Below are 21,900 nucleotides of genomic sequence, written 5' to 3'. Positions count from 1 at the left end.
TGGAAATGTCTGAAGGTCAATGCTGCCAGCAGAAAGCTTGGGCTGCCCTGGGAAGAAGTGAGGTCCCTGTCATTGGAGGTATTCTAGCACAGCTTTGATGTCTCCTTGGTGGGGAATGACCTTGAAAGTTCCCTACATAATGACGATCCTTTACATTCACACAGAACTTCACAGTCTACAAAGGGTTTTCCCTTGCATTCTCATGTCTCTGGAATAATCCTAGGAAACAGGCAGAGCATGGGTTAATATCACTGTTTTACAGATGAGAAAATCGAGGGGCCGGCCCTGTGGCGTAGTGGTTAAGTTCGTGTGTTCCACTTCTGTGGCCTGGGGTTCACAGTTTCAGATCCTGGGCATGGACCTACACATGGCTCATCAAGCCCATTCTGTGGCAGCATCCCACATACAAAACAGAGGAAGATTGGCACAGATGTCAGCTCAAGGCGAATCTTCCTCAAGCAAAATGAGGAAGATTGGCAATAGATGTTAGCTCAGGGCCAATCTTCCTCACACACACACAAAAGAAAATCAAGACACAGGAGAGAAGTGGCTTTCTGAAGTCACATAGCGGTGGTGCCGACACTTGCTGGGATTCACATTCTGAGCCCCGACCTGGGGCAGAGCTGGTCCAACTTCAGGACGTCTGTGGTTCTTTTCTTACTCAGTCCTTCACAGGGAGCCCATCCTCACCAACTTGCCTCCTCTTGCGGGTTGGTCCACATCTGCAGGGTGCTTCGGAGGCAGCCAGAGGTGATTCTGGAGTGACTGAGCCCACACAGGGAGAGTGGAAGCCTCACCCTCCCATGGGGACACATGAGCAAGACAGACTCAGACTGGGGGCTCTTGAGGTTTCCAGCGGGGATTAGGTTGGGGAAGGGACCCCAAAAGGCTAGAATTCCTGAAGCCAAGAGCTGGAAGCCAAAGGGCCATCTCCCTGAGAGTGATGGCTGTTAATGATCTCGTGTCTGTCCCTCCTGGGCCAGGGCTCTCTGCAGGACCCCACTCCTTGCAAAAAATCCCCCAAATCAAGTATATATTGAGAGTCACCTCAGCGGGGTCTGGAGTGATGGAAATGAGAGGGGTTTAGATATGGAGATGCTTAAGATAACATGCAGTTAAATGCAATGGCGTTTCTCTGGGCCCTGCCAAGCTGGAAGGTGCAAATGCACCCGCCTCAGGAAGAGCTCTGTTCCAAGATGGGGTGTGCTGGGTGGGGAGGGGATGAGCTCCAATACTCTGGGGGGCCGAAGACCCAAGAAATCTGGGGAACTTCAGGACCTGGATGCGTCTAGGGAGGTAAAGAGGAGTGGGGTGATTTAGTTCTGGCAAGTTCTGTGAGCAGCGCCATGGGAAGCCTCAGAGAAGATTTAACCAATTGATTTACCCCTCTCAAGTTGAGGGGAAAACAACTTCAAGGAGAGAAACAGGGACACCTGCACTCTGGGTCCTTCTTGGGGAAACGCTGGAAGAGGTCTGATTTGGGTTGGGGGTGAGCTTTTGGGTGGGGGGCTGTGTGGAGACGGTATTTCCTGTGCACGGGCCGTGTGCAGCCTATCTCACTGCCCCTCAGGGCAGCCCTGGAAGCGGGCATTATCGTCTCCATTCTACACTACTTGCCCCAAATCACCAAGCTGATAGACAGATTTGGGGACTGAACCCGGGTCTGTATGACTCCAAAACTGGGCCCACCCACCAATGTGTGTGTCAGCACAGCCACCAATGTTAGCACAGTCTCGGCTGTGCTTTGAGATTCTGGGGCACAACCTTGAACGGAACTGTGTATGTTCAATGTGTTCTGTAAGTTATAAGCCAATGGAAAACTGTGAGCCGTGGCGGCATTTTGTGTCCTTTTAATGGGAGGTTCAATAAGTGCAAAGAGCCCTTGGCTTGGAGTCACAATGCCTGGATCCAAGGTGTGTCTACTCCTTGCCACCTGTGTGATCTTGGGCAGGACATTTAACATCTCTGAGCCTTGGGTTAAGCATCAGCTACATGGGGCTGGGAAGACCTGTCCCCTGCTTCCCTCCCCAGCTGGCTGTGAGGATCCTGGGGTGCGAGGTCCCCCCACTTCCTGCCGCAAATGTTTACAAGGAGACCCTCCTCACTGCTGGGTATTCTCCAGCTTTTCCAGATCACTTCCGTTTTACAGAATCACCTCCCATACTGTCTTCTCCAGGAAGCCTATTCCCAGGAGCCCTGCCTGCCACGGATGCCTCCTTCTGATGCCAACATGGTTCCTACTATCTCAGTTGTACCCCAGGGCGCTTGCTGCTTTGGGGGTGTTCTGAAACTTGTATTATGCCCGGTGTGGCCCCCTCTCCTGGCTTGCCTTCCATCCTGTTGTCAGGACATGGCTCTGCCCTTTAGGGTCTCGATGGTTGCAGGCAGTGGTAGGGTAGTACAGTGGTTAGAGGCATGGCCTCTAAGGCCAGACTGCCTCGGTTTGAAGCCCAGCCCCCCACCAGCTAACTGTGCGACTTTGGATGACTCTGTTCATTTCTTCGTTACCCAGTGTTTTGGGATGATGGTAATAATCATTCCTGCCTCCTATGACCCAGGTGAGGGTTTAATGCTGTAAAGTACTTTGAACAGTGCCTGGCACTTAGCGAGGGAGACTGCGAGTCCCAACTATTATTAAAAGATCTGCAGTCGCTTTGTAATTTCCAAATATTGTGTAAATGTGTGGAATTCTTACTGTCGTTAGCCTTCTGGGACTCAGTTTCCCCATTTGAGGGTTGGGGCAAATGATCTTTGATGTTCCTTCTGGTTCTAATGGTCTGTAATTCTAAAACAGGTGGATAAATGTCTTGCTTGGGTTCGGCTGTAGGGGCAAAAGAATAGCCCGCCGCGGGACACCTCAGGGCCCAGGCTTCGGAAGGGAGAACCTGATCGCTGGAGGTGATGGCACAAAGCCCCCGAGAGGAGGCCGCAGATGCTGGACGGCAAGTCTTCCCAATCAGGGAGGCCCTGTGTGCCGTCTTTATCCAGAGCCTGCAGGAAGGCCAGTACCAGCCAGCCGGGCCCAGTTCTCATATGGGCTTGGGGACGTCTCCTGAAAGTGCTGCGTAGAGGAGAACTACATTTTTCATTGATGAAACCCCCAAGTCTTCCCAGGGTGAACTTCTCCAGAGGGAAACCCTGGAGAGAGACAGCAGCCACAGCTGTTCTTGGGGGTCTGGTCTCCCCTCTGCCACCTGATGCTCTTGAAGTGGGCTGTCGGAGGAGACGTGGGGAGCCCACGCCCACCATGGTTTTCCCTGTGGGGACCCCTTCTCTGCTCAACTCTTGCGGGGCTTGGGTGCTTGCTCTGTTAGCAGGGCACTTCTCTGCAGAGGAGGTGGGTGTGGGGCGTTCTCACCAGTGAGGGTGTGAGAACAGCCTGACAGGCTGCTGCCCACCCTCCCCCACACTCCCACTGTGCAGCAAGCTGGACTCCTCCGGAAGCCGCCTCGGGCCACCATCACCCCAGGCACCTGGGCTGCGGATCAACTGCTGTAGATAGAGGGATGGAATGGGGCGTGGTGATTCATCACTGTCAGGGCTGCAAGGAGCTCAGGGGACCTGCTACCCCAGCCCCGTTTTGTCGCTTTGTATCTGGAGCAGCCCAGGCAAGGCCGCCAAGCTCCTTTCTCCAGGGTCTTTGTCGCCTACGCAGTCATGGAATCAGGGGCCAAGGGCCTTGCTCAAGGTCACCAGGTGAGAAGCAGCAGAGCTGGCCTCTTTCCAGCATGTTACCTGCTGTGGGCCAGCCCTGAGCCCCTGCCATTCCCTGCCAATCCATTACAATTGTTAGTGAAAGCCCCATCTGGGTGTGGCTCAGCGTCCCCTGCCCTCCTTGTGAAACCTCAGGAAATCTGCACTGCTTAGGAAAGATCTGAGGAGGAGAGGAAGCTCTTCCAGCTGACTCCACCCAGTGTGGTCAACAGCTCATCTTAGCCACAGGGCACTGCTCTGGGTTTGGTGTCAGGATTCCTGTTTCCTGACTGCTGGCCCTTACTTCCTGCTACTCTGGGACTCCTCCAGAGCACACACCATCCTCCCTTCTCCTCTGGCTCTACCCATCCTGTCCCCAGCTCCCCCAGTACCTCCCAGGCTCTCAGAGGAGGACCACAGCATGGCTGGGTGGACACTAACCCTTCCTCCTGAGCTCCAGGAAATGCATGACAATGGGTTTTCAACATTCCTCTTTTTTGAGTCTAGGATTCTTTCAAAACCCCAAATCTCTGATAGTCATGTGAAAAAAATGTTCGGCATCCTTAGTTATCAGGGAGCTGCAAATTAAAATCACAATGAGATACCACTATGCCCTTGCCAGAATGGCTAAAACAAAAAGGACAGATGATATCAAGTGTGGACGAGGAAGCGGGGTAATTAGAACTCTCATACACTGCCGGTGGGGGCATAAGTTGCCACAACCTCTCTGGAAGACTGTTCGGCTGTATTTGCTGATCCTCATTCCACTCATTCCTGGGTATATACCAATCAGAAATGAGGACTATGTGCCCCAAAGTTACATACAAGAACGCCTGTAGAAACTTCATTTGTAATTGCCCCAAACTGGAAACCGGGCACATATCCCTTGGTGGCAGAACAGAGGAATACATTGTGGCATGATCACACAATGGCATATTACACAGCAAGGAAAAGCACACCACATGGCTATATCTCACAGACATCACGTGGAGTGAAAGAAGCAGATCCACGAGTAAGTGCACCCTTTGTATGATTCCATTTATGTGAAGTTCCAGAGTAGCGATATTGCCTGGGACGGAGCTTGAGTGAGTCTCTGTTTTGATCTGGGGGTGGTGACGGGGGGTATACATGTGGAGCTGTACCTTTAAGATTTATACACTTTACTGTTTGCATGGCATTCCTCAATTAAAAACAAATTAAGTTAAAAATAACAAGTACCAAAATCTTACACGGAATCCTGGTATAAAACAGATGGAAGTTGGGACCCATCCCCTCGCTTCCCACCTCAGGGGGCTCCTGGGGCATTTCTGCAGATGAAACCTTGGAGGATACCCTGGAAGGCTTTGCTCTGGAGTAAACACAGCCTCACATTCCTGAGGCTGGCCCCAGGCCCCCACCACATGGGGTGGGGGGGGATGGCCTAGTGCAGGGATCCCAACCAGGGCCATGCCCTTGAGGGACGTGTCTCAGCTCCTGCATGCCCGCGCCCCTCCTCCAGCTGGTGGTCATTGTGTGGGATGATGCAAATCAGAGAGGAGGAAACTGTGTCACCATAGAGCCAGGAAGGTGCAGAGCTGGGCTCCCACCTGGGACTTGGCAAGCGTCCTAAACCCAATACGTTTTCTGTGACAGGCTCGTTTCCCCGCTGCAGTTTGGGGCAGAGGCAGACAGGCAGTGGTGAAAGCCACAGTAAGAGATAACACTACCCTAGCTTAACTCCACTGAGCACTGTGTCAGGCATTGTGGGAAGTACTTTACAAAGGGACGACTCTCCTTTAATCCCCACAGCAGCCCTCTGTGGTAGGTGCCACTATTATCTGCTTTACAAATAACTGTCTCTATACACACCTCTCTTTACTCATCCCAGCAGTCTATTCACGTAGATGGTGAAATATAGCTCAGGGAGGGCAAGCAACTTGCCTAAGGTCCACACAGCTGATAAGTGGTAGAACCAGGGATAGAATCAAGGTCAGTTGGACCCTAAGGCCCTGCCTCTTTGCTTTCACCAGATTTTCAATAAATGTCTGCTGTGAACTGAACTGATGATAGAATCAGCATCTAAAAAGGACCACAACAGGCTGAAATGCTGACCTGGATCATTAAGATGAAACATAGCAGTGATACATGAAATCACAGCATTTAGGGGAAAAATAGGCCAGTACAGGGTGAGAGAGACCTGCTTAGAGGTAGCGCACATGAAAAAGTCTCAAAGGCTTACTCATTCATCCATCCATCCACTCATCCATCCATCTATATACCCATCCACCCATCCATCCATCCATCCATCCATGCACACATCCACCCATCCATCCATCCATCCACGCACCCATCCATACACCCATCCACCCACCCACCCATCCATCCATCCATCCACCGATCCATCCACACACCCAGAAATTTAACCTCCAGGATTGAGCTCCTCTGTGTTCCACGCCACCACTATGAGGTGAGCTGGGTTGGCTGTGCCCACAGTGTAAGAGGGAGCAGGCCAAGTTCAGAGAGGACACTGAGATAATCCCCTGTCCCTGCACTCCCATCCCTTGCTGGTCAGATCAGTTCCAGGGAACAGTATTTTGTCCCAGGCCCTTGGAAGGAGAGGAAGCTAATTATTTTTCTCAGGAACGGCTGGGGTACTGGGAATTTTTTTAAAAAAAGACTTTTTTAGAGTAGTTTTAGGTCACAGCAAAACCGAGTGGAAGGTACAGAGATTTCCCACATATACGCACAGCCTCCCTTACTACCACAACCCTGCACCAGAGTGGTACATTTGTTACATCGATGAATCGCCACTGACACATCGTGATCACCCAGAGCCCGTAGGGAACTGGGACTCTTGATGTGGGTTTGAGAGCTTGCTCTGCACTGGGCATTGTGATAAGGCTTTTCCACAGATGCTGGCCAACTGAGCCAAGACTTGAACCCAGGCTTGCCTGACTCCCAAGTCCAGGCTTCTAATGGATGTGTTGCTAAGTGGCCTGATGACTAGGGCAGAGGGTTGAGCACATGAAAAAGAGGTTTGGCGAGGAGTAACTATCTCCAGATATCTGAAGGACTGTCCTAGGGGGGCCAGACCACGTAGCTTCTGAGGGAAATACATGGACCAATGGGCGAAACTTAGGGGAGGGAAACTTTGTCTGAATAGAAGAGTTGCCCTATGGTGGTAGGGCTTGACTCGAGAGGTAGTGAGTTGCCCATCACCGGAAGCAACTGGAATGCTTGGAGGAAAGCCCTGCCTTGGGGGAAGTTGGGCCATGTCACCTGCAAGGTCTCTTGACTCTCGTGTTGCTAAATTCAATTTAGTTCAACCTTTATTGAACACTCACTCTGCTCGCCCTGGGCTAAGTGCTGGGGATGAATCAGATATGATCCCAGCCCTCAAGGCGCTTACAGTCTAGCAGCCTACTCAAGGCAGCTTGTGTGGTTCTGTCACTTTCTGACTCTTCTTACCCATGGAGGCTCTCTCAGGGCTGAGGGTCCCAGGAGTGTTGTAAAATGGAAAGAAGCTGGCCACTAATGGAGGGGAGAGTGGATGTGAGGAGTTCAGGCTGAGAGGACCCTGGCCTGCTGGCCTCTGAGCCAGTCATCCTCCAAAAGGTCTTTGCTCCCTGTGGGAGAGAATACCTTCCTCAGAGAAGGCTCTCTAGAGGCCCTCGGGCCAGTTGGGGAGAGCAAAGGGCTTACAGGGCACAGGCCCTGCCACCCTCCCCTCCGCCTCTCTCAGAGGGTCCTCCCTCATCTGCCTAACAGGATTCTAAGGGGACTGTCACATTCGCTTCTTCCAAGGCTCTAACATTATGGAGCAAGAATCTCCATTCGGGGAGGGCCTGTGGGACCTCCTGCCTGGCCTTTTAACTCAGAATCCTGCTTTCTTTTCCAGCAGGTACCCAGAGATCAAGCGCCCAGGAATGGTCTAAACCCAGAAAACCTGCTTCATGAGGATTATAGGTAGGGTTTCATCCTGGCCCTCCATCTGCCTGTAGGTGCTGGCCTGCATTGCAGTCACTGTCATCTGGGATCTCAAATCTCAGAGGTTATGATGGTGATGATGAAGATGATTGATGAAGATGACAATAAACAGCATATTTGGCACTCAAGCTCTTATGTGCATTAACTCAGGGAATCAACCAACTACCCACCCCTCGGTCCCAGTTTCCTATCTCAGGACCCGCCTCTTCCTCATGATTGACACCTGGGGTGGCCTCTGCCTCCACAGTGGGGGCTCTGAATCTGGCTGTTCATTAGAATCTCCTGGGTAGCTTGTTGAAAACATACCTGTCTGGGCCTCAACCCCGGATGCTCTGACCCTATTGGCCCGGGGTGGGGACTGCACATTTGACTTTTTAAAATCCCCAGGTGGTTCTGGTGTGTGTCCAGGGTTTGGATCTCTGGCTCCGTGGAGCCTGTGATGTCTGTTGATGATGCCCTTGGGCCAGTTCTCCAGCCAAGCAAGCCTATTCCTGCACCCTTCCTAGCAAGGAGCTCAAGATGAGCTTGGATACAGCAGGGCTGGAGGGACTAGCTTAGATGAGGCCCCCAGCAAGCAGTGTCTGTGTGTGCTGGGGAAGGAGGCTGGCAGAGGGGAGGGAGGGAAGAGGCCCGCGCCTGCAGCTTCTCATCCCAGAGTTGGTAGTGGGGATGAGGAGTGGGAGTTGCCCTGGCTCTGCCATCAAGCCTATAAAGCAGGGGAGAAAACAGGGTTTGGGGGCCACAGAAGCCAGCACCAAGGTGGAGCCCAGGGACTGCTCCCCAGAAGTGTTTGGCCGTAGGGGCAGGGCCGAGGCGGTTCCAGGAGCAGGGTCTGGCGGGTGCACTCCCTAAGCCTTCCCAGAGGCCTTTCTCCTCCACCTTTCCCACCAACCCATGTGCCTCCCATTCTTCAAAACCATGTCAGATACCATCTGTGATATGCTGCTTTATGATAAGTGTATATTTGGTCTTTGTCCTTGTTCCTGGTGCAGAGTTCCTAAAATCCTTGGAATTCCTAAGTGATAAGAGCCATAAAGATGTCTTGATATTCACAGAAGTCTCTTTTCACCTGAGGTTATGTTAAAAGAAGTCTCTTTTAACATATGAGGTGATTTTTGGAAAGCCCCTAGGATGGGGCTGGTTGCCAGGGGAATGAACGACATGATTAGAGGGGTGGAAATTTCAGCCCCACCCCTGATCTCTGGGGAGGGGAGAGGCACTGAAGATTGAATTTGATCACCAATGGCCAATAATTTAATCAGTCATGCCTAGAGAATGAAGTCTCCATAAAACCCCTAAAGGACGGGGTTCAGAGAGATTCTGGGTTGGAGAACACATACGGGTGCTGGGAGAGTGGTGCCCGGAGAGGGTGCGGATGCTCCCTATGCATCTGTTTCACCTGCTATTCCTGAGTTATATCCTTCCATAACAATCTAGTGAGCAACTGGTTTCCTAAGTTCTGTGAGCCACTCTAGCCAATTAATCGAACCCAAGGAGGGGGCTGTGGGAAGCTCTGATCTGTAGCCAGTTGGTCAGAAGCCCAGGTAACAGCCTGGACTTGTGATCAGCATCTGAAGTGGGGGCAGTCTTGTGGGACGGAACCCTTAACCTGAGGAATCTGATGCTATCTCCAGGTGGGTAGGGTCAGGATTGAGTTTACTGCTTGGTGGTGTGGAAAAAACCCACATCGAGATGGGTGTCAGAATCACACCACCTTTTCCAGGGCCCCATGAGCCCTGTCTGACTCTCATGGCTCCACTCAACACCAAGCGTGGCTCCTGCAAGCCCAGTTTATACCCCACGGGGCTTCGCACTGCTCTGTGGGTGAACTGAAACTCGTGTCAGATCTAGCATGCCCCCAAGAGTTAGGTTGGTATGACCCCCCTCTCCAGGATCCCTCCCCCTCCTTCTGTTCACAGGACGTGGCCCTGCCCTTGAGCATGTCTAGCACACACTTTCCGATGAACTGATTGCCAACCTTACAGTTTCCTCTCTAGGCTTCAGTTCTCCATGGGCTGAATGAATGCGTTGGACTAGAATGATCTCTTCTAGAACAACCAACATAAGATGCTAGATTCTCAAGCTAGCCTGGGATACTCTTTTTTTTTTTTTTTAAAGACTGGCACCTGAGCTAACAACTGTTGCCCGTCTTCTTTTTTTCCCTTCTTCTCCCCAAAGCCCCCTGGTACATGGTTGGATATTCTAGTTATGAGTGCCTCTGGTTGTGCTGTGTGGGATGCTGCCTCAGCATGGCCTGATGAGCAGTGCCACGTCCACGCCCAGGATCTGAATGGGCGAAATCCTGGCTGCCAAGTGGAGTGCGTGAACTTAACCACTTGGCCACGGGGCGGGCCCCTCTTTTTTTCTTTTTGGAGGAAGATTAGCCCTGAGCTAACATCTGTGCCCATCTTCCTATACTTTATATGTGGGACACCTGCCACAGCATGGCTTGACAAGCAGCACATAGGTCTGCACCTGAGATCCGAACTGGAGAACCTTAGGCCGTTGAAACAGAGCACCAGAAATTAACTGCTGTGCCACTGGGCCAGCCCCTGGAATACTCTTAACAAACCTCTGGTCTGGAGAACTCCTATCCATCTTTCAAGGCCCAGGGGGAATGTCACCTCTTCCATCAAGCCTTTGAGACCTTCCCAAACAAAACTAGCCACTCCCCTTCTGTGCTACCACAGCACTTTACACACAGCTCTGCTTCAGCCTGCGGCCAGCAGGGCACTGGAATTTGGGACCCTTGGAGGCTCTGAATTTTTGAGAGCAGGGACTCTCGGTGGTACTATCGCAGCATCACACAGTGCCTGGCCCAGGGTGGCTAAATGAATGAATGAATGCATGAGCAAATGGCTGAATTCCTTGATTCAGCGAGTTCATTCTCTTAACCATCTGCAACCAGAGGAGGTAAGGTAAGGAGGGTGGGAGAGAGGCCTCAGTGGCATCCAGAGGGAGGTCTGGCTGCCCAGCCATCTTAGTCCTGGGTCCACAGCGGAAGGAGGGCAAAGGTGGGCACACCCCAGGGAGCCTTGGCCACTCCGGTGGGTCCTTTCTCCAGACCATTCGGCATTTGGTCCTCCGCTCTGCTGAGGGTGGGATGGGGGGACAGGGGCAAGGATTGAGGTTTGGGTGGAAGAAGCCATGCCCTGACTAGCAAAAAGTTCTTCCTAAGCCTAGCTCAACTAGGCAGGTGGGTGTGCCCTGGACTCCTGGCATCCTGGGGGAAGGGCTGGGTCTGGCTTCTCCAGCCCAGGAGAGGCTGTGCCTGGGACTAATTGGCTTGCCCTCCTTCCGCTGCTGGAGAAAGTCTTGGCTAATTTGCCGGAACGCTCTAGTTAAATGCCAATTAGGATGTTCTGTCCACTGCTCTCTTTCAATATATTAATACTGTAATTAAGCATTTATTGCCTGTGCAAATTAAAAATTAACTTAAATGGACAGCCTGGAAAACTGAGGAAGTGACCGCTTAAACAACCAATTTGCATCTCACTCAAGTATCAACATCTAAACACAGTCTAGGGTGCTGGGTCTGGCCTTCCAGTGAGGGGCCCAGCCAGCTGCCAACAGCTGCTGTCTCCTTCTCCACGCCTGATTGCGCCTGCCCAGGCCTCTCCATCACGCCCCAGTCCTAGGTGTGGAGGACCTGGTCTTGCCCCAGATGGGCAGGAGGGCCTTCTGCTTGGCAGCCACCTTGCCTTGCAGTATCCCTACCCCCTTTTCTCAGGGGTGAATGGTGTGGATTTCAGTGAAAGGAGATGCTACTGGGGGTGGTTGGGAGGGGGCGGCTACTGAAGCCCCTGCCACTCCCATCCCAGGATCGATTTGTCCTGCATTCCAGCCCAGGAGATGGGAAGCAGATGGTGCTAGAGTAGGGAGGGGGGAGGTAACCAAGGAACTAGGAGACCTTGCCTTCCACTAGTCCCCTGGAGAGATGTGGGGGCTGGGTCTGAGAGAGAGCTTGCAGGGGATGGGGCCTGGCAGGATCCTCCAAACAGAAGATGAAAGGATAAAGCTCCCCGTCTCTTCTCTGTCCCCAGGGATCTGTCTAACACGACAGGTGTGACACTGCTGGTTTTCTTCTCCAAACAGCCGCAGGAGGGGACTTGGCAGGAAGGAGCAGGACAGTGGGGTGTGGGGCGAGAAGAGAAATCAGAGAGGGTCTGAGTGAGTGGGAGCTTGCCTCTCTGGGGCAGGAGGGCCTGCACGCAGTGGGGCAGGAGACTCCAGCCAGCACATGGCCCTCCCTCACTGTTGGCCCCCAGCCTCCCTGCCTGTGCCTGGGACGCCAAGCCCTGCCAATGCTGCTGTCCATGGTCTTGCCGCTTGTGTGCAAATGGTTCCATGGCAGCCTGTGGGCTGTGGGGGAGGCCTCAGGCAGGACCCTCACATTCTCCCTTGGGACTGTTACAACTGGTGGGTTGGGGTTCCTTTTGTTCTGTGCAGGGGGCTCCTGCAGGATCCATGTCACTGTCCCAGACCCATGGAATCCGGACACGGGGTTGAGGCTCCCTTCCTCTCCCAGTGGTGCTGGCCGCAGTTCCAGATTCACCCTGTCCCACTCCCACGGCTGTGGGGAAGGGCACGGCCACTGCAGGGAGATGACAGGAGGACACGAGGCAACCAGGGTTGTTTTAAACACTTTATTTATAAAAAAGTACATTTTTTTCCTCAGTACATTTTCAACCCAACTTTTTTTTTTTATACAAGTAAAAGGGGGTGATGCAAACACCCCCTGGGTCAGAACCAGGAGAATCTGCTGGGTCGTCCCCGGGACCAAAGATGAAAACGGTGACGAAGAAGCTGAAGCAAGAGTAGCGGGTCACAATCAGAGGTGAAGGGTGGCAGCTTCTCCTGGATTTTGTGTCCATTTGTACAAAAAGAGAAAACCATTGTTCTTTCCAGCCAAGAATCTCCTTCCTCACAGCAGGAGTCGGAAGAGCAGCAGCAGTGGCAGCAGCAGCGGTCCCCGCCTGGGACACCACTCAGGAGCCACATCCCGGTGCCCGGGCCAGAGCGGGCCTCCCGTCGGGGTGTGGGCCAGGGAGGCACCTACTGCTCCTCTCGAGGAGCCGGCTGCTGGTGGCGGTCAGTGGGGCTCCAGAGGTCTCCATCTGGCCCCACAGAGGCCTGGAGCGCGCCCCTCCTCCCAGGTGCGCTGCCCACACCCACCAGCACAATTCCTGATTCCTCAGCTTGGAGGATGGCAGGAAAGTTATTGCACCAGTGACTCCAGCACACAGGAGGGGGCTGGCAGAGGGGGCACGAGCCTGGGAGAGAGGGCCCCCTGGGAGTCTCTCTATGGCCCATGCACCAGACACTCACTGTTCTTTTGGCAGGACCCGCCCCCTGCCGCTGCCGTGTCTGTGCGTGTGCACCTGTGCTTGGGTCTGCCGGAGGTGTGCGTGCCCTGTACGTGCATGTGCTGGGCCTGAGGTGCTGCACACATGCTGTGTTCACTGATTCCCAGCTGCTGCTTTTCAGACCCTTCTGTAGAAGGGGACTTGAATGGTTGCTTCTGTTACACATTAGAACGATATCAAAATCTTAAGGAAATAGGGGGATAAGTGGAGTGGGGGGCGGGCGAGGACAGGGAGGGCAACAAGAGGCAGGATGACAACTGGGGAGGCCTTGGCACAATTAATACCAAGTTTATTTCACTTCCAGCAAAGGCAGAAACTCAGCTCGTGCTGGGGGCGTGGAGGAGAAGCAAAATGTCCTCATCTCTCTGCTGGGCTGGAACTCCCCTTTGCTAGCTGGTTGTGTCTGTGGGCCCAGCAGCAGTGCCGACCTCCCCACAAACTCAGGGCACAGAAAACCCCATCTCCCCAGGCCCAAGTGACCTCTGCCTCATGCCCACTCTTGGCTCCAGGTAGCTGCTGCCCTGCCGGGCACACTGATGCTGGGCATCTAGCAATGCAGGAGCCTCCCACGTGGCCCATGCATGCGGCATGGACCCCACAATTTGTGCTTTGCTTGGAATGAGGGCATGGAGGTGTCTTAAGAGGGTTTCAGTGCTTTGGCTGGGCCCAGGGGCCTCTTAAGTCCATCATACAGTGAGGAATAGTGGGTGGCAGTGCAGGATAAGGGAGACACAGGAGGATGAGTCCTTTTAGTCTCATGGTTTCAAGGGGATACAGAATGCCTCTATCAGGCAGGCCCCTGGGATTGCCTCCTGCCTGGGGCAAGGGGACCAAGCAGAGGGGCCAGAGTGGCATGAGGTGGGATGGGGCAGTGATGTCACATGGAAAAGGTCCTCTGCCCTTGGGGGGGACACTAATACTGCTGGGAGAAGCAGCCCAGCTCCTCCACCTCCCTCTGCCCTGTGGCTAGAAAGACCCCAGAATTTTCTCCTCCAGTTCCACCTCATCTAGTACCCCCAATGCCAAGAGGAGAGAACCGTCCCAGGGCTGGCATGGCTTCAGACTTCTGCTACGTGGCTACTGGGCGGCCTGGGCTGGGGCTAGGGCAGTAGGGGCCAGGCGAGGGCGGCCCAGCTGGTGGGCCCAGGGTTGTCAGGGCAGGGACAGAGCTGGCTGGGGGTTCAATAGCAGCACCAGGGAGGGAAGGAGTAGGGCGGGGGACTGGGGCTCCCTTGGGAAGCCTATGGCAGGGTAGGTCAGTGCCCGTGGGGCACAGAGTGGTCTGCCTCCCTGCCCCCAACACTAGCCATGCCACAGAGCCCGACACCTGGGCTGAGTTAACTGGAATCCTGATGGGCAGCATGACGCTGCCTCTCCCATCCCAGGTTCTTTCCCATCTAGAGTGCCGGGGGACTGGAGTGGGCAGACGCAGGAACTGAGGCACTTTGAGCTGGGGGATGGGAAGACCGAGGTTTGGGTGACTGGCAGGAACCCAGAGCCCCCTTCAAGGAGGGAATCTACAACTCAAAGGGAGAGCTTCTCCAAGGCCCCCTCCCCCGATCCAGAATGGAGACCAGGAATAGCTGAGCAGGGAGTGGAGAGCGGGCAGGCAGGAGCTTCTGACTCAGGACCCCGGGCTACCCTGCTCTCCTTGCGCTTTCTGGCAAGCCCGGGACATCGACACTGGCCTTCGTGGGGGAGGCTCTCCCTGCACTCCTTAGGGTCTGTCAGCCTGTGTGCAGAGCTTCAGCCTCGTGGGCTGCCTTCTGCCTTGCCCTCCACCTTGATACTTCTTCACTGCTAACTCCTGGAGGAATTTCCCCTTGGGGATCCCAGCCCTGACTCCCCAGGAGAATCAGGAGTTGCTAGCACTTCATAGATAAGGGAGAAATCCGAGAAGCTTCCATGCTGTAAAAAGCAGTTTAGGGCCAGCCTGAGATCCTAGAGTGGAGGCACCAGGGGGGCCTAGTCTCAGCAGTCCCTGGAAGCTTCTGAAGGCTGCCCCCATCCTCAGCTGGGAAGGGGGAAGAGGTTGGGCAGAGAGGGGCAGGCCTTGGGCAGTGTCCAGCCTGGGTAAGGCTTTGACCCCAGGGGCAGCACAGGGGTAGACACGAGTGGTGTGTGTGCATGTACGTATGTGGATGTGTCAGCAGAGGCATGTGGGAGCTGTGGGCCAGGTCCCCTTGCAGTCCCGTTGTGTGGGGAGCAGACTGGGGTAAAGAAGAGGACACACCAGAGCTGGGCCAACTTCACTCTCTGTAGGCCAATGAGGAAAAAAAATGTAAAACCAACCTCACCAGGAAAATACACCGCCCAAGGCCCCAGGCAGGGACCTAGACTGGATTCACTTAACAAAAAGACAACCCTGGGTGCTTTGGAGATCCCACCCCCCCCACCCCCTACCTCTTGGGCACAACAGCTGTCTAGATGGGGGGTCCGAACTCCTGGCTGGGGCAGCTCATGGTGGGGGCTGTGGGGTTCCCTCTCCCGGGGAAAGGAGGAGCAGCATCTGGGGGGGGGGAAGGGCTTTTCCTCTTGGAGCCCCTCAGCCCTCCACCCCCATGGAGAGAACATAAACAAATTCCAGTGTTGGGGGGTGGGGGAGGGCTGGCTCCCCAAAGCCTAGAGGGGTGCCCAGGTACCCACACAGGGCGAGGGTGGGGTCAGGGGAGGAGAGGTACAGCAACACCGAAGCCACAGTGAACACAACACCACGGGGAAGGCTGGGGACAGGAGGAAACCAAATCAAAGTCAGGTGTGTCTGCCCTGGGCTCCGGGCTCCCTGGGGGTGTGGGGCTGGCTTTGGGCAGCTGGGTGAGTCTCTGTGGGGCTCCTGGAGGAGTGGGGTGGGGAGTGGCAGGGGGCGTGCGGGTGGGGCTGGGGAGAGGGGGTCGCAGACAGACGCTGTGGAGAGGACGGCTACACGTACCACTCTTTCTTGGAAATGAAAGACCCGTCGTTCTGAGAAACCATGTTCTCGGCCAAGTCCAGCTGCTCCGGGTCGTACTGGTAGCCCAGAGTCCGGTCCCCGTAGCCGTCCTGACGGGCCTCTGCCTCATCCACCGTGAAGTAGGGCCGCTTGGCGTCCTCGTCGTATTTGGGGTGGGGGCCGCCCACCTTGCGCTCACCCCCTCCACCGCCGTCCTCCTCCTCTTCCTCCTCGTAGCTGCTCCCGCCCAGTGGGCCGGCCTTCTTCTCGTCGTCCGAGTCGTCTGGGTACTGTAGGTTCTGGGCCATGGGCGGGTGGTGCTGCGGGATGCCCGCCTTGCTGTAGCCATTGCCATACACGTGCTTCTTGGTGCTGTAGTCGCCCTTGAAGGTGTGCCGGCGCCGGCGCAGGGCCACCACGATCCCGCCAACCACGATCAGCACCAGCAGGACGCTCCCCGCCACGCCCCCAATGATGGCCGTGGGTACCGACCCGGCGCGCCGCCCGTGTTCGGGAGGAGACGGGGTGTAGGGAAATTCTGGGTAAGGAAAAGAGATGGAGGGGGACAGTGTCAGTGTCTGCTCCTGGGGAGCTGGCAGGAGTGGCAGGGAGGGAGGCAGGGGAGGGAAAGGCCAGGAAAAGGGCCAAGGACAGCTCCAGTTGCAGAGGCCCCTCAGCAATCCACCCCTCCACCAGCCCCAAGTGCTGCACTGGCAGCTGGAGTGAGAGGAGAGGCAGAGACAGTCCACAGCCCCAGAGCCTCCACACTGACTTCCTCCATGGATGTGGTGCCAGCTCACCCTTGACCCAGTGTCCACTAGACGCCAGTCACCGTCACAACACCCTGTGATGTGGGTGTTCTGTTTCCATTCAACACACGAGCAGAGGAGGCCTAGAGAGGTTAAATAACTTGCCTAAGACCACCAGCCAATGACGCAGCATTGGTTCTCTTGCATGTAAAGCCTGTGCAAACGTCACCACTACTACGCTGGACACCTGCTGGTCACTGTGCCCCAGCACAACACCTGGGCTTCCTAGACTCCGAGTCTAGAGCAGGCTGGGTGCCCCATGCCTGATCTCATCTGCTCCCAGGGTACAGGGAGGAGGATGGCTTCCCAGATGCTGGCCCTGTAGATGCCCCGTGAATGCCAGAAACCAGGGCTGTGGTTCTTGGCTGCGGTATGGTCCTGCAGGGCAAGGCGGGTGCCAAGGGCTATGAGCAGAAACCACTCAGCATGGCCATGCAGAAAGTGGGGGCAAGAGCAGGTAAGTACGTAGCAAAGATGACGATTATGCACGAGAGAGCGTGTGCCTGGGCACACACCCTTGTCGTCACGGTGAGCCCATCTGCCTGTGCTGACGTGATGAATGTGTGTGCGGAGATATGCACGTACTGAGGATAAAGTGGAAACAAGAAGGCAGGAAAGGTGAAAAGAAGAGAAAGGAAGCAGGTGGGAGGGGAGAGAAGGCTGGCTGGTGACTTCCAGTGCCAGTGGAGCCAGGCTGGAGTGCTGCTCTGCTCTGGGCAATGCTGCCTCTCCCTGTCCTTTCAGGGCCATGCCAGAAAGGGGTCCCAAGGTGAGGCTGAGGGAGGCCGTTCCTGGCACCACCACAGGGTGGCACCGGAGACCATGGCTGGCCTTGGTCAGGAGGAGCTGGTGGGCAGGTCCAGGGCTAGCCCTGAGGGTGACCTTGGATGCTCTTGTCCCTCCTCTCTTCAGGCCAAGGTAAAGGGTTGATTTGGGCATATGTTCTGGCCTCTGGGAATCGGTTTCTGCCAGCTCACTCCTTGATTCAGCATCACTCACTCCATGGGAATCCTGCTCCTCCTGTGAGAACATTCCCTCCTCCCAAAGGCAGAGCCGGCCCATGTGTGTGATGTGTAGAGTGTTGTCTGCAGCAGGCAGAAGAGAATTTAGAGATTCTAGAAGCTTCTAGAAGAGAAGAAAGGCCTTCCAGGAGTTCAGGCTGGAAGGGCTAATGAAAACAGTGGGGCCAAAGAAGGGGAGGCAATTTGCCCACGGTCACATGGCTAAGCTGGGACCACCCAGATGCTCCTGCTCCTGGCTTCCCCACATGCAGGAGTTGGCAGAGAGAAGCATAACCACTGAAGACTCAGCTTCCCACTTGTCACCAGTGTGTCCTCAGTGCAGGTCATGGAGTGGCTGCCCAATAAATATTTATTGAATATTTGTCCTCACTGCCTACTTCCAGAACAGTCTCCCTGGAACCTCGAGCTTCTCCTGGTTCACCAGGTCCCATCTATTTACTGCCTTTAAAAAGGCTGCACATCTGCTCCCGATGAGGTGGGAGCTGCCTCCACAAGGTGCCCAAGAGGCAGCTGGCAGGAACCTGGCCTCTTCTGTACTTTCAGTGCCTGAATGCTCTTGCCTCTCTTCACCTGTCTCACGGCTCCAGCCATCTACCCACCCACCTATTCAGCAAACATGTACCAAGCATCTCTTTTGCTGGTCACAGGATACAAGAAACTCACAGCCTAACTGGGGAACCATATGACACTCTTAGAGACAAAGCAGCATGTGGACATCAAGGGCACTGGCAGAGAAGTGCCTCAGGAGTGCAGGGGAAGGAGAGTGCTGTGGCCTGGAGTTAGAAAAGGCTTCTTGGAGAAGACTTAAGCCAAGGCTTGAAGGATGGCAAGGACCTGCAGAGGCCAAGAGAGTAAGGAAGGCATCCAGGTGGAGGGACCTGCCTTTCCTTTCTGACCCGTTTCCCCTGCCTTCCAATATAAGGTCCCCTGATCCTTGACTTTCCTGAGGGTTCTGTCTCTGGCTGCACGGCTGGGCCTTCCCTCTGCTCCAGCCACCTGGCTGGGGGCTCTGCTCTTGTACCTTCAGCCCTTCCCCTCTGCTTTCTTTCCTAGTGACAGACCTGGTCTCACTGTCATGAGTTACCTTTGTCCTGCTGGCTCTCCAAACCATCTTGGGTTTCTAGCTCTCACCCAACTCTGGGACTTTATCTCCAAAGGCTTCTCGGACAACATTTCCCAAACTGTGGTCCGTGGAACCTCAAGTCATTGGCTCAGAGGGTCAGCAAAAATACTGGGGTCAAACACTTCGGGAAATGTTGGTTTAGACAAAGCATCAGAGCCCTGTATCTTCTCATGCACACTGTGGACCATAAGAGGAACATGTAGGATGCAGTGTTCCTCAACCTACTGGAGCATGAACCTGCCTTCCTGACTCAAGGACATTCACAGGACTAGTATTTGGATACACTCTCTGAAAAGTTCTCGAGCACATTCTCATTTGGAATTCTCTTCAGTGCCTCAAAACCCATCTGTCCCAACCTGGTTCACCATCATCCCTCCATTCAAACCCTCTCCATCCAACACCACAACTCCCACCACCATTTGTCTACTCTTCCGGCTTAGAATCTCATGTATCTTTGACTCTTCCTTCTTCATCTCTAGAGTCAAAAATGCCGCCAAATCTTGTTGACTCTTCCTCTTCAGTATCTCATCACATTATGCCAGGTTTTACTGTCGTCGTAGATTCCTGCATCTCCCACCTTCAGTTGGTCTCTGCCTCCCTGTAGTCACTCCATTCAGTCACCAGGTTAATTTTCACTGTGTAGACATGACAACTCCTTTTCTCAAATATTAGCAATGACTTCCCGACTGCCTGTTGGACCGTATCAGGCTGGCTTTCAAAGCTTGCATCATGCAACTTGATCTTGGGTTTGGCCAACTCACCATCCTTGCTGTCCAAGTTGATTCTTTACTTTAATCCTTTGCTCACGCTCTTCACCCTTCCAGGAATGCCCTTCCTCATCCCCTTCTGCCCATTTCAGTTCCTCAGTCCCGTCTTTGAGCAGCCTTCTCTTCTCCAGCTCACACTTACCTTTTCTCTTTAGAATTTTTGCGTACTAATGGTCTGCACCTCTCATTCTGCACCTCTGGTATAAACAATAGGTAATCCCATTGCATTACTCAAACACTGATGCATTATAGTAAAGCCTGTGCTAAAACACCCTGCACTAAATGCAAATTAGGATCCACCATGATTGGCTCTGGTCCTCCTGCCAGTTTTCAAATGGCTAAAGTTCTCCTCTTCTGATGGAATGAGGAGAGGGGTGGAGGAAGTGGCAGTCTCATGACAATTTGGGATTGACTCAATTCGGTGTGTTACCCCTGAGGACAATGTAAGTTTCACTATATTTTCCTTTGTGCTTTCTGTGACAGCAGAGACCCAATGAAAAATAAACCTCTCCTATATTTTACTCAACTAGATTCAATTTTTTGGACCCTACTAATCACGGTACGGTAGAGTATTACCTATTTCAGAGAGTAGCTGGTGTCCCAAACTAGTCTAATTCGAATATAAAATAAATTTAGAACCTGACCACTTCTCACCAATCCATCACTCCCACCCCCATCCAAGCCACCGTCTTCTCTCACCTGGATTATTGCCACAGCCGCCAGCCTGGCTTCCCTCATTCCGCCCTTTTCCTCTATATACAATGTTCAACACAGCAGCCACAGAGGTCCTGTTAAATCTGGAGGGCTGAACATGCTCTGCGCGCTCTGTGCCCCACCCCCACCTCTGACTTCACCTCCTGCTCTCCTCCCAGCTCCCTCCACTACAAGCACACATGGGGCCTTTGCACTGGCTGCTCTGCACCCTGGAAGGCATCCCCCCACTGTCCCGTGGTCACTCCCTCACCTCCGTCAGGGCTTGGCTCAAACTCCCATCTAGGTCACCTGCTCACTGAGGCCTTCTCTGAGCAGCCTGTTTAAAATCGCAGCTCACAAACCCCCATTCCCAGCATTGTGACCCCTTACCCTGCTCTTTTTCTTTTCTCCGTATCACCTTCAAAATGACTTCGTGATTTTTCAAAGGTATTTTATCTCCTGTTTGTTGTCTGTCCTCCTGTGTTAGGATGTAAGCCCTGCAGGGACAGGGACTTTGTTTGGCTCATTGGTGTGTCCCCAAGCCCCTGGACTGCCTGGCATGTGGCCGGAGTTCAAGAATATTTGTTGAATGAATTCTATGAAGGCAAGGCTGTGCCTGAGAGGGGAGCCTTGCTCTAGGCAGTGCAAGTATTTAGGAGACACTCAGATAAATACATGGATGGGGTGCACTGTGGACCTCATTTCACTGGAGCTGGGGACAGGAAGAGTGTAGCAGTGGCTTGGGGACAGATGACACTGGGTCTCTTTCCCCTCTAGGCCTGTCTGTTTAACTTTCTTTTTTTCTAAATTCTAAGGAGGTGTACAGTTCCCTGGGGATCTTTTGGGACCCAAGGGAACGCTGGTTGTTTTGGCTACTTTAGGGCCAGGCCTGGCCAGAGGCAGAGGAGTGGCTCAGACGCCCTTCCAGCTCTGCAGACCTCCGAGTGAAGACGCCAAGGGAAGCTGCAGGAGAAAGGAGCAGACACAGGGTCCTAACGCATTCGCAGGCAGAGGGGGCTGTTTGGTGTGGAGTGGAGCAGCTCCGTCCCCTCTCTCCCTCTGGCTGTCACATTTAGCCAGCAGCTCTTCTCTTTGTGCCAGGAGCAGAGCCTCAAGGGCTGCAGCTGGCAGGGGAGAAGAGAGCTGGCTGGTGGGGTCATTTGCGTTTGCTGCAGGGGCCCCAGCCGGCCTCCCTTACATCCTCTTACAAAAGGGGGCAGCGCAGCCTCCATTCCTGGAGGGTTGCAGCCTCCGCTCTGGGATCCCGGGTGGCCAGGACCCCAGGGCAGTGGGCACTCTGCATGGATCTGAGGTGGAGTGATGGTTAGGGTTCACAGTGTGGATCTAGGATCCGGAGGAGGTTTGGGGTAAAAGAGAGTGTTTGGACTTGCTTCTAAAACCAGCGCCTGGTGCTTCCTCAGGCAGGAAATGGTCCGATATCAGAAGATGAGGCCGTGAAGCTGGGAGAACTACACCTCCCAGTGTGCAGTGCAGCCAGCCGCAGGGAGAGTGGGAGGCCTGAGGTCAAACTC

At 54.1% G+C, this 21,900-nt stretch overlaps 1 protein-coding gene across 5 annotated transcripts in view; it reads right to left on the bottom strand.

Moving 5' to 3' along the window:
• NECTIN1 (nectin cell adhesion molecule 1) overlaps positions 1-21,900 on the bottom strand; it is a 91,837-nt gene that overhangs the window by 12,015 nt on the left and 57,922 nt on the right. For 2 of the 5 annotated variants that reach the window (XM_070490079.1, XM_044751731.2), the window contains exon 6: positions 12,292-16,492. The exons of the other annotated variants lie outside the window; for them this stretch is intronic. In XM_070490079.1, coding sequence (XP_070346180.1) covers positions 15,945-16,492 — 548 coding nt within the window. In that variant the 3' untranslated portion in view covers positions 12,292-15,944. Of the gene's footprint in view, positions 1-12,291; positions 16,493-21,900 lie in introns of those variants that run through there. 5 annotated transcript variants of the gene reach the window in all.

Source organism: Equus asinus, chromosome 20 (assembly GCF_041296235.1).
Source record: "Equus asinus isolate D_3611 breed Donkey chromosome 20, EquAss-T2T_v2, whole genome shotgun sequence".
In the NCBI taxonomy this organism is placed as follows: Eukaryota; Metazoa; Chordata; class Mammalia; order Perissodactyla; family Equidae; genus Equus; species Equus asinus.
The sequence above is the reverse complement of the archived record's forward strand: the minus strand, read 5'-3'. Positions and strand labels throughout refer to the sequence as shown.